Source organism: Lycorma delicatula, chromosome 6 (genome assembly GCF_047948215.1).
Source record: "Lycorma delicatula isolate Av1 chromosome 6, ASM4794821v1, whole genome shotgun sequence".
In the NCBI taxonomy this organism is placed as follows: Eukaryota; Metazoa; Arthropoda; class Insecta; order Hemiptera; family Fulgoridae; genus Lycorma; species Lycorma delicatula.
The window spans coordinates 164,411,410-164,424,897 of NC_134460.1; the positions used below are offsets into that span (position 1 = coordinate 164,411,410).

Here is a 13,488-nt window from a genome sequence, read left to right on the forward strand (position 1 = left end):
AACAATTTTTTTGCAATAAACTGATTATCAGTGAGAAATAATGCGATTAATATATAGTATTTTGGTGTGTTTTTATTAGCCTACATTTTGTTTAGTGTGTTCCGCGGTAATGAATACTCTTCTGGCAAGTTAAGTTAAACTTATTAACTACATACATACTAACATGATAAACGTACTAACCAGTAGTACGTACTGTATACTGTATTTATATTGTTGAATATAAATACAGTATAATATTGCTGTGATACAATAAGACTATGGAAAAAATGTAATATTTTCTTAAATAGCGCAGTACATTCTGCACGAGTGAATTTACGGTGGGTAGTAATTTCGTAACATGTATGTTTCTCAAACTTGAATTTTCCGTAAGTGGAATTTTTTTCGTTGAATATTCGAGTTATAGGAATACCACCGTATATATATATTACGATTTGTTAAAATAAATTAAATTAAAAAAAGAAATACGTAAACTTCTGTAATGAAAAAATTTTATAACTCCACAAGTCAAAATCAGTACTAATATTAGGCTTCTGCGCTCTATATTCTTTTAATTAAAATTACTCTGATTTACCAGAAATTAAATTATAAATTTGTATAAAAATGACAAGGAGTAAAAAAATAACAAAAAAACAAACAGATAGTAGAATAAAGCATTTAATCAAAATATCAATGATGACAGTGTTTTAAGCCGTATCTCTTAATGAATAGCTGTGTTTAAAATATATAAAGATTATTTTCATCTCATAAGGCGAGTCTAAAAGCATTTTATTTTTACATATTCCGTACTTTATTTATATTTCATTCTTACAGTTTACTGGTACATTTATAATCACACATCCTAATATTAAACATTTCGAATTCAGCTAATTTCACTCTAATAGGGAAATATATGAAAATGCATTTAAATTACTCTAAGATGAGAATGATATCTACGATAACGTTAATAAACCGCCGCTTTTAATTAAATCCCTATGATAAATACACGCATGGATTCTAATCCGATTAAAAGTAATTTTACTTTCACACGGTTTATAATAGATCTACAGCATAACTGATCGGCTGATATGTAAGATACTTATAAATGAATTACCTTAAAAATGAATTGTAACACATCGGTAACCAAGTCCTAATTAAGTAAATACATAAATGCGAATTTTCAAATACTTAAGTATGTTAAGATAATTATTTTATTTTATATACAGGAATAAATTAAATTAAGATAATTAATTAATAACAAAAACTAAACTGGATTTATAAGGCAGAATAATTTACAGCCGGTAACTTTATAACAATATAGTACAAAACCGTGTGAACAAACAGAAAAATATTTCTAATGTCAGTACTTATCACTGGATAGATTAATAGCACCTTTTTTTAATTAATAAAAAAATATTAAAAAAAAATCTTTAACTTGTTCTGTGCAGAGGAGTTAATTTTGACAACTAACTTGTAATTTCTGAACATCCAATAATTGTTTCATATGTTTTAAGAAAGAAACACACTTTATGTATTATTTGTGAATCTTATATCTAACGTTCTTTTTATAACAAAAATTAAGTAAAATAAATATACTTAAAATATCAAGTGTAGAAATAAGAAAACAATACGTACAGGTAATCTATTATGTACTAAATAATTACAAGTATAAAATAACTCCTAATAATTACAAGACTTAAAAACCTATACGGTCATGTTAAACATCTACGATAAAATCACATGCGAATAAAACAATACTTCTAAGAATCGATAAACCGTATTAATTTTTTACGATGGAAAATAATTAACCTTTTCCAAAACTATTATCTCTTGACAATAAGCTGATATTTATTTTATTATGAACAGAGTTTCACAAGTAATTTTATAAAACATACAAAGCTAATAAATCTTAACAAAGAAACTATATTAATAGTATTATGATTTATCGTGCTGTAAACACAAAGACAAGCGTTATAAATATAATTATTTATAAAATAAAGCAGACGAATAAATAAGGTGGCTAAATACAATAATACATTAAAATGAGGAAAAAGACTGACATTTTGAAAACTGCACATCTATATAGTATATATCACAAAATGTACACCTTAATTTTACATGTATGTCACAAAACTAATTTTGAAATTACACGATTTCATAAAATCTGTAGTCGAAGATATTTTTTACATTAATAAAAAACACTAATACATATTAAACACTATTAAATAGTAAAATAAATTGCCATCTTTTTACAACACTGCTTTTTTGATTTGAAGTTTTTTAATTTAAAATCGTAAATATTCAATTTCTTCATTTAATTTGAAGACTAAATAGCTAAAAAAAAGTTCTGTTTATTTGCTTCTTGGCAACAGAAAATCTACCTCTTCAGCAAGAATTAGATTAATATATAAGCGAATATATAAATAAGAATAAATATTTTAATTACAATATTACGTTTATTAAAATATAACAAATATGAATAATGTAATATAACAAATAAAACAAATGTAACTGTTATAACACGCATTACAGAAGCAGAAATGTCAAAAGGCACTTGTTCGTGTCTTACAGTATACTTGAAATTCAATTTAAAAAAACCGTTCTTTTTTAATCCGACAAAAAATGAAATTAACTAACTCCGCTAAAGACATCCAAATAACAGCACTACATCGTATAATTAAGAACCGATTCTTAATTAACTTCGTAACATTATTTATAAATAAGATATGAACTGTAAATTTATCATTCTACTTAACTCTGCACAAAACATATTAAAAGCTAACAAATAATTTATTCCATTAGAAAAAAATACAGGTATTTGAGGTGATTTTTTTCTAATGAATTTTATGCGATATTTATTATTGTTAATTAAAGTAACTATAATATATTCCATACACAGTACAATCTTATTTGATTAAAATAATCGGAAATAGAGCTTACTCAGAATGATAAAAATAATACATTAAATTTAATCAAAACCGTTTATTCGATTTTTTTTACTATCAATACTTATCATAATGAATTCCAAAGCGGTACTGTTTTTATATTCCTAATGCCTTCTCACCGACCGGATGGGGATGTTAAAACAAGGATGCTGCTTCTTAACAACACCGTTCAAGATTTACAATGAAAATACAAAGGAATGTATTAGAAGAAAGAGAAGAGATAAATGTAAGAGGGAAAAAATTTGATGTATAAGGTTTGCAGATTATACGATAATTCTAGCCGAACGGCTCACACATGCTTCAAAGATTGTTAGTCTTGTTGTATAGAAAAATTACAGATATTTGGGGGCCGTGGTAACAGAGGAGCAAAAGAGCGTAATGGAAATAAAAGGAAGGATAGCATTAGCCAACAAAAGAGGCATTCAGTAAGAAGAGGAAACTATTCTGGACTGAAGGAAGAAGTTAGCTTAGATGCCTTATCGTATCGAAGGGAAGCAGAGACGATGAAGAGGAACTGGACTGAGGCTTTTGAGATAGCTATGCGGAGAAAGCAAGATGGAAAAGCTAAGCGAGGAATGAGTAAGTAATGAAGAAGATTAACCCTTTATAATGTAACTGTATAATAATTTACCACCTTGTAAAAATTCATATTTTTAATGTTCGGTACAGTATTATAGTTTACCGATGACTTCATTACAATACTTACGTTATGTAGTATAGGTATTCCAAAGAGAAATAACAAACCTCTGAGGTGGGAGAACTGTTTATATCTCAAAGCGGTTGAATAATTTACCGGTGTGCATTTAGGTTATTTGCTTTTACAATGCAATCGGTTTGTTGTTTACGTATGTTGCACGATTGAAAATTTATTATTTTTGTTGTTTGAAAATTTTTAATAGTTTATATTAGTTTTATAGGAATTAGTTTTCATTTACAATAATTTACTACAACAGATAAACTATATCTGCAACATTAGCCTGCTGAATACAAACTGTATACTAGAATTGTTACCGATAGACTTAAGACTTATTATTGAGAGCAGTTTGGTGGAAGAATAAATGTTATTTGTAGAAGGAGGTCATGTACTGACAATGTTTTTGTTATAAAACAGTTCACTGAAAAGAGAGAGTTTAACTGCCCTATATTCTTTGTGGATTACGCGAAGGCTTTTGATTAAGGTCCTTAAGAATAAACTATGGGAAATAATGGAGCATAGGGGTGTTCCACTCCAATTCATTTTGTCTTTGAGAATAATTATCGCATCACAAGGATTTGAGTACATGCAAAAGATGGAAACATTTTAACTGAATGAGTACGAGAAAGAGAAGTACGACAAGGGTATGGCATGTCGCTGATATTATTTAATTTATATTTGGATGATATCAAAACAACACGAAAGAAAAATTTGATGATCACAGATCTCACTGAAAAATAGTTTGAATATAATGTTATACTTTCTTTATGTAGTGGTGGTGATGATGTAATTTATCAGACAATGAATATACCCTTCAAAGTGTCTTGTATAGATTTTCACAGGTAACTGAAACACAGTTGTGTTTCCTTTTCAAAGACCAAACTGATGGCTTTCACTGGTAAATATCCCAGTGTAAGCTGAAGGTGAATGAAGTAGTGTTGAACTGGTGGGGATTTTTAAATTTTTAGGATGTTTAATATCATATAATGGAGAAGTAGATGTAAGCAGTAAGATAACGACTTCTAACCGTATGTGCAGTACCATATATAGATTCCTTAAAAAACAAAACAACAGATACAATATTAAAATTTTACTAAACAATGGAATTTTCTGCTGGACTTTACGGTAGTGAAACACAAGTTCTAACAGCAAGAGATATAAGCCATTTATTTTCAAGCTGCTGCAGTGAGGTTTCTGGCAAGAACCCCGACATTCTTCGTTACTAGGGTGACTGTTTGAGGAATGACGATATTAGACATACTTGGGGCCCATAGTTTGAATTCAAGAATTGAAGAACATTGATGGAGTTAGTTCGAGCATGTAGAAAGGATGGATAATGATCATATCACTAAGAGGATCCTATCATATGCACTATGATATTTGAGATGTGGGCAGGCCGAGGAAGAGATGATTGGATCAAATTTGAAGGCCTAATGATTGTAATAGAAGTAGAGGTAGATAAACTACAATATTTTTATTTCTTCGACAGTGAGAAACATAACCTCTTTTATTAATTTATTTTATAAATTATTCTGAAATTTGTAAAAACATATTTTGGTATTTTAATATATTACTTTTATTTCAAAGTATCCATTTTTTCAATATATTTTTTTCATATATATATATATATATATATATGAAAAAATCCTTCTATAGTTAATCCGAAACATAGAATTTCCATATTTCTAGATCCATTACAAGTGGTAGATTGTTACTGGATTTTGTATTAAGTGTAACTGAAGTGTACTTTACAGATTAGAGAATTATTTTAGAACTTTTTTTTTAAAAAGTACTGTTCATGTTTTGCAAGTATTAGATTATAATGCAATTTGAGTTTCTCCTACTTTCATTTTTTAAAATAGCTTGTAGTAGTTTTACTTATCAAAGTAAAACTTAGGTTTACTCTTAGTTTTGAGTGATGTGGATGATACTTTACCCTTTGATGTTTCAAATAAAAATTTGTCAAGTAGTTCAAATCTGCAATAAATTCTGTAGGTAGTCTTATACCAGAATTCTCAAATAAATCTCTTGCTGGTTCATCAGGCTAGCATAATGCCACTATGAACATTTTAAAAAATATTACGATTGTTGCATCTGAATAATTCACGGATGCCAGGGAGAGATTCAGTCGATTTTGACAGACTACAAAATAAGGCCCTTGATAACTTATTTAAACATAAGATTTTCATCCACCTCCCTATCATTCAGTAGATGAGAGTATGATTGCCTTCAGAGGCTGATCATCACTAAAACACTATATACCATTAAAACCCATCAAAAGGAATTTAAAAATCTGGACAATGGCAAGTTCTGTGTGCTGTAACAGGATATTTAGTGGTATTTGAAATATATCCTGGAAAAGAACAAACAGGTAAAACAAAATACTGTTTAGGGAAAAATGTATTTTAATACAAAAAAAATAAATATTTTAATACACGCTTAAAATAATAGAAGTAAACAAATGTCAGCATGTATAATAATAATCATGCATGTATAATGATGCTGACATTTGTTTACTTCTAGTATTTTATATGTATTTGTAATATATACAAGGGATGATCAGAAAGTAAGTTACAACCCCTCTATAAAACAAACACTTATTTATAAGAATTTTTTTTTGAACAAAAAACTACATACTTTTATCTATTTTTTGACATAATCACCCAATTTTTCTAAATACTTTTCATACCTTGTGACAAGTTTTTCAATTCCACTCTCGTAAAAATTTTGTCCAATTTTCTTCAACCATTTAAGGACTACTTTGATTTAAGGACCAAACAGGTAGTAGGTGTAGAGTGCAAGGTCAGGGCTGTAAGGCGGATGACACCACACTTCCCCCTTGAATTTTTGCAGTAACTCCTTTGTCACATTAGCTGAATGAGTAGCATTGCGGTGAAGAAAAACGATCACATCGTTCAATCTCTGGGTCTTTGATCTTTAATGGCTTTATGCAATTTTTTTAGTCTCACAGTAAGACTCAGCGTCGATTGTTGTTCCTCTGGGCATAAATTTACTATAAACAACTTCCTCAGAATTAAAAAAGACTGTCAGCATAATCTTTCAAACATGTGGGGATGTTTCACTTTTTTTGGCTGCATTGAATTTTTGTGTTTCCATTCATGTGATGCTCGTTTAGTTTCAGGAAAGTAATGAAGCACCCAGCTCTCATCCCCTTTGATGATTTATTTAAAAAACTGTGGTTCAGTCCTATAATAATGTTCAAAGCAGATGCAAAACATTGATTTTTGTTGGTCAACAGACGTGGCACCCATCGTGCACATATCTTACGGTAACCAAGCTGATGTTAAGTTCACTTGCAATCTGTCTAATTTTAATGTGCTGGTTACTCAAGATCATTTCATTCACTAGTTCTGCATTGAAGTGTTTGCAGTTGAAGAACACACAGCATGCAGTTCGTCACTCACATTTGTTCTTCCGTTTCTGAACATTTCGCACTATTTTGTGATCATGGTGCATGACATTGCATTTTCACCCTCTAACTCAACATTTTGGTGATGAATTTCACAACAATTGTAATTTTTTGCCCACAAAAATCAGACTACTGAACGGACTTCTATGCTGGATGAAACCTCTAGAGGACACACCGTATTGACAATGACACTAAATGTCATACAGAATTGCTGCTGGGGGAGCACGAAGACAACACAACCAGTACTGCCATCACAAGACAATATATCCCTTTCAGTTCAAAAACATGGCAAGGGTGTAACTTTTTTTTGATCCACTTTTCGTACATCAAACATTTTTTATTTCATTGATTAAAACAAATTTTTATTGATATACTTGTATATTTAGTTAATCATATTTTTAAACACAAAATTTATAGCGGTAAATTATTTTACCAGTTTTCCCTCAAGATCACTCTGTGAAAGTCAGTGCCTTAAAGAAACATTGATAAGATAATTTACAACCCATTTCAAAAAATTAGAGGTCATAAAAATATTTGGTGGTAAATGCTCTCACAGGAAGTCAATTAGTATTTGAAAACAAAATATTAAGTTAATAATGTGAATGGATGCTTATATCCTATAAAGGGTTAAAGAAGAAATAACATTTATGCAGGATATACACAAAAGAAAAGGAAACTAGTTAGGGGAAATTTAGAATTTTGATAAATGCAAAAGAGAAAATAAGTGAAAAGAAGAAGGTTGAAATTAATAGATGAGGTGAAGATTGTAAATTACATGGGGTCAAAGGAGAAGGCTTGGGACAGAAATGGATGGAGACAGAGTGGCATAAAAGACCTGTTGTCTTGCAGAACACCAGTTGATTATGATGATGACTTGTATTAATATTGATTAATATTGACTTAATATTCATTCACGGCTGCAAATACAAAAACTTGAAGGAACTGTAAGAAAACCAGTTGATAAAATATATTCTTTCAAGAAGTGCTAGGATGAAAAACAAATATTTACAGTTAGTACTGCTTGGTTTAGTAGAATAAAAATGATAATGGATTACTGGATTTTCTAACAAAAATTTTTCTTATGATATATGGAAAAAAAGAAGATTATTTTTGTTGTAAAATCAACATAATATTTTCAGTTAAAGTTTGGAATCTAGTATTATACAAAGGAATTTGTTCAAGAAATGTATTTATTGTCACCTACAAAAATGTTAACATTTTAATCTATTTTATTGCTTAAATGAAAATTGATAAGTTAGTTTTAAAAGTAGTAATTGAACACCTATTTTATGATAATGAAAACGAAAAAGAAAAGAGAAAAAACAGCCAGAGCTGTAGTAAAAACATCACTCTATATAAGGATTATGTGTCTGTTCACACAGTACTTCTATGAAGCAGCTGTGGGCCAACAGACACATTACTACACTTGAATATCTTCCATATTCACCGGATTTGACCTCATCTGACTTTTATTTTCCCTACACATGTTTTGAATCAATTGATACAGCAAACAAAAAAATGGAATCGGTTATTTATCAGTCTCCTTATTTAATAGACATTTCTCATACACCACTATATTTAACACAATTAGTAATATATAATATTAATAAAAAAACATTTCAGTTTAAATTTCGTTTTCTATTTTCTTACTTTCCCAGATTTATTTTCTGACTATTACGACTGCATTAACAGCATGGATTGTACTGCATTTTACACATGCGTATTATTCAGAATAAATTAAATACAAACTAATCTATTTTTATTAAACAAAAAGTTAATCTGAAAATAAAACATATACACAAATAAATTAAATGGTTTTTCACATTTGTACTACATAAATTCCAGCACCATTAAAAACGCAAAAAAAAATTATCTATGAATTTTAATTACTTCTACAATGGAATGTGGTTATTTATTGCTATACTTTAAATAAATCATTTTCAATTATCAACACGACTCCCTTATAGATTAATCCATTCATCTATTTAGCGTTATAATATTTCAAAAATTTATACCTTATTACAACAAAATGCTAGGCGGTGAAACTTAATTTGGTTCTATCACTTGTAAAGGTTTCATAGACATTAAATGGACACATACAAGTAAATAATTGAAAACCAACCCCTTGTTCAGAATAATTTATAACTTTCAAAATAAATCCTTCCATTCATCTTACATATAATGAAATGATAAATAATTCAACAATAAAATATATAACAATAAATAATGAAACAATAATGATTTACTAGCAATACATGTATAGTTCTCCTAAAAGAAAGCCCAGACAAACTATCACCACAACAGTGTAATTTATAAAGCACACTTTAAAATTAACCACTCGTCAAAAATTTCTGTGGCAGCAAAGTACTTGTTTCAAGCAGTGCAATATTTCTCTCATCTATTAAAAATCTCTATGCACAGCATTATTGACAGACTAGTTAAAGTTAATGTATGAAATCATCGATTAATAGATTTCGATTACATAATTTTCATAATAAAAACATTCAGAAAACCTAATCTGCTAAAAAGAAAAAATTACATAGCATTGAAATAATTAATTAAATTTGAAATTAAACAAAATTTTAAATTAATGTAAATTTAAAAAATTCATATTCAACAAACCTCATAATATATAATAAGGCTATAATAATATAATACAATTATACAATTTTTAACAAAGAAAACAATATCATGTTATTTTATGTTTTCTGTGGGTTTACCATAACAAACAGACAGTGGCATTTACCCACTAAGACGACATCAGCAATCCAAACCTTTACCGAGACCGGTCCACCGATCAGGTACTGGTAAGAAATATTTATGCATTGCAGCAATAAAACGATCTCTGTACTCTTCTGGTGATACAATTGTTGGCTGTTTACCTTGTCCACCTAACAGACCACTCTTTTTAACCATCGTCTCTAGTTTTTTATCCCATGTAAATGTACGAATATAATCTGAAATATAAAGACAAAAATTTCATATTTACAAAATTTAAATAATTTATATAAATATTATTGTACAAAAATAAGTACATATTTTTTCAAGTTGTAATGTCTCACAACATTTTACAACTATAATTCAGCAGTCTGTCTGTTTCCAAGTGACTGATCCTGAGACAATGTTATTAAATGAAACTCATTGAGCAGAAGTTACTTCGATTTAATAATACAGGAATAATGCCTGCATTTAATCCAGTACAGAAATATATAAATACAAATTCCTTGTAATGGTTTAACATTTTTAATTAGTAACACAGGGCAAAGCATAAAGTCTTTCCTTGATCAAGAGAGATTATACCTAAAAAATTTCACCTTTTCATTACATATCTATCTGGATATGATGGACTTTTCAGAGCAGTCATTTGGACTGAGAGTGACAGTAAAAAATCATGGCCACTGCAACATCCCTTTTGATTTTTTCTTTTTGAAGTTTATAAAGGACAAAGCACACTGAATTCCTGTTAATGATATTGAAACTTTTATGCAAAAATTTTGAAAAACATTAGTGATCATAATTATACAAACTTTGGTGAGAACTTGAGATTTAATTATATAATAAATTGGCAAGAAAGAGAGCACTGTTTTAGATAAATTCATACAAAAACTAAGTCGAGGTAAAAAAATACAAAAAAAAAACTTTTATATCAAGCATAACCGTTTGTAACAAACATATGAAATCAGAGAGTGGTTTTAAGCTAACTCTGTTATTCAACACTTTTTTTTTTTAATATATGAAGGTCATTCAAATTATTAAAAGACAAATGACATAGAAAAATTATTATTAATTTAATGACAATGAAAACTAACGCTACTTTTCCACATAATCCCCAGCTACACTTTGGCACTTGTCCTATCTTTCTATTAACTTTCTTATTCCAGTAGTAAAAAGTGTTCGCCTTGGTGTTTGTGCACTCTTGACCCGATCATTGTTATTACGTAAAAACTCTTTGAGGCCAAAAAAAAAAAAAATAAAGGTGGTGGAAGATCGTATAACAGACTGTAAGTTGAATGTAGCAGTACTTCCCACCCCAAATTTTAAGCAATACAAACTCCCTATGTCTTTAGGGAGTTATCATATGGAAGAATTATGCCTTTTGTGAGAAAAACAAGTCCTTCCTTTCTTGTTACGGGTTTCAGTTTATCTTCTAACTTGTCACAATACTCACTGCCGATTGTATATCGTTCTTTCAAATAACTACAATAAATTGTGCCATTATAGTTCCAAACCATGTTGGCACCAATTTAATGGCTGAAACGTAGGTTTAGAATTTTTCCTGGTATACAAACTTAGATGTTTCCATTTTATATTCTGTCATTTAGATTCTGGCTAAAAATAATGAATAAGTTTTAACACGAGTTGTTATGCAACTTAAAAAAGTATTATCTTGTGCTAAAAACTGTCATTTAAGTTCTAATAGATGGACAGTGACGATTCTCGCATTACAAATTACAGTAATTTTCCAAATTTTTACGTGTCTTTGAGAATAAAAATCGTTAATGGGATTTTGGAAAGTGTAGTCAAAACTTCTATCGGTCTTCTGCTACAATGAAAATTGATGAGACTAGTTCTGCCCAATTTAAACTTTTTGATTCACATAAATTGTCACGGTTAATAAAACTTTTACCATACTGTTTTAACACCCGTGAGTGAATTTCAGCTGTTTCACATCTTGAAAAATAAAAGCTTATTACAGTACAATGTTCTTGTACAGTAAATGTTTCAAGAGAAGCCAAATTTTGAAATAAACAGAAGAGGTTACAATAATGGAAATTATTTATGAACAGCTGATATTTTCTACAGCAGGCAGTAGAACTTTAATATCAATCGGTTTCAGTTTATCTTATTAAATAGCTTTTCTGGTGTTGCTATTTGTCTCTTTAATTACTGAACGACCCTTGTATAACAGTAAAATTGAACTTAATTGTTTTATAACTTTATAATACCGAGAAGAATAATCATAAACCCTACTGGAAAGCGCTCTATTTTATGAAATACATATATAATACTTTTACAGCACAATAGACTTTTACCTCCATAAATCTATTCTGAATGTATAAACCTCTTTAGAAAATCTATTATTATCTAGATCTTTTATCATTTATATTTTTAATAAAAATTACCTATAATTCCAACAACAAGTTCTTTTCTTTGTTCATCTAGGCCAACAAGAAGAGAATAATCCATGACAGACTGCGATGCTAGAAATTGTGTATCCTGATGAATAGCTTGCATAAGTACAGTTTTTGCATGAGGTTGAATATACAAAGGTGAATCACAAGTCCCTGTAAAAATAAATAGGAGGTTGTACATAATGCAATCAACTACAAAGGTAGTAATAGGTGGCTACACAAAACCGAAGTCATCTTCTCTGAAAATGGTACAGAAACAACAAGCATTCATACCAAATGTACAAGGGAAATAGAGAAGTGAAATGGATTCTCACTGCCTCAATGAAGTACAGATGACACGTCCTCCAAGGTATACATTTATTCTTTCCTGCAGAGACTGCCTAGAGTGAACAACATTACTCTCAAAGAAAGCTACTCTGACTACTGTCTTTGTACTCAAGTCCTTTACATAAGCAACAGCTATAAGAAAAATCGGGGCGTATTATGTAGAGCAAAAACATTAATGTATCTTTTTTTATTATAAAACAATAAATTACGAATACTGTCTACTCAGCAGGGAAAATTTACCATAAAAAATTTTTCGTTTTTGTTTTCCATTATAATAAACTATTTATAAATCGCTGAATAGTATAATTTGTATTTAATTTAAAAAAAGTAATAATCATATAAACCTATATAAGTTATTTAAATGTTTAATATTCTCAGTGACGTGGTAAATAACCAAAACTTTCATTACACAACTGTGATTTTTTAAAAAAATATTTTCAAAACAGCTCAATTGACTATTTTCATCTTTAGGATTAAAATGAAACACAAGATAGAGTTAACTTACAGTTAAGAGGTTTCTGTACCTATCATTCAAAAACATGTTTCATACAGTCACAATTATGTTCAACATTTTACAACTGATTTTCATGAAAGAAAAACATTTTGATTGGCTTAACAAATCTGTTTTTTAAAAGTTTTATTAACTATAACCTGAAATGATTTATTGTCAAATATAAAATTTGGGTCTAATTCACACAAGATATAATAAAAATATCACAAATAGAAAAGTAAATTACAAATACAAGCATTTTAAAATGAATCTGTGAAAACCAGAGTGATGAAGAATATCCTATAAGACTTTACTTTGCAACTGGGTAAACGCTAGGCACATGTTCAACAAACAATTTCTCATTTGGTTTTAGTACATCTGCTACTACCTAAGTTGCTTAGGAATACAAGCAAAATTCAACTTTCATTCAATCGGCTATAATTTTTACTGTGGTATTTGGTATCGATTGTGTTTTGGCATTTTTCTGATGCGCA

The 13,488-nt window shown here is 29.1% G+C and overlaps 1 protein-coding gene across 5 annotated transcripts in view; it reads right to left on the minus strand.

The window, feature by feature from the left end:
- Nucleotides 1-638: 638 nt before the first annotated feature.
- fab1 (1-phosphatidylinositol 3-phosphate 5-kinase fab1) overlaps nucleotides 639-13,488 on the minus strand; it is a 143,638-nt gene continuing 130,788 nt past the window's right edge. For all 5 annotated transcript variants that reach the window (XM_075369033.1, XM_075369031.1, XM_075369034.1 and 2 more), the window contains 2 exons: nucleotides 12,169-12,330; nucleotides 639-10,002 (listed from right to left, as the gene is read on the minus strand). In XM_075369033.1, the coding sequence (XP_075225148.1) occupies nucleotides 9,806-10,002; nucleotides 12,169-12,330 (359 nt within the window). In that variant the 3' untranslated portion in view covers nucleotides 639-9,805. The remainder of the gene's footprint in view (nucleotides 10,003-12,168; nucleotides 12,331-13,488) is intronic.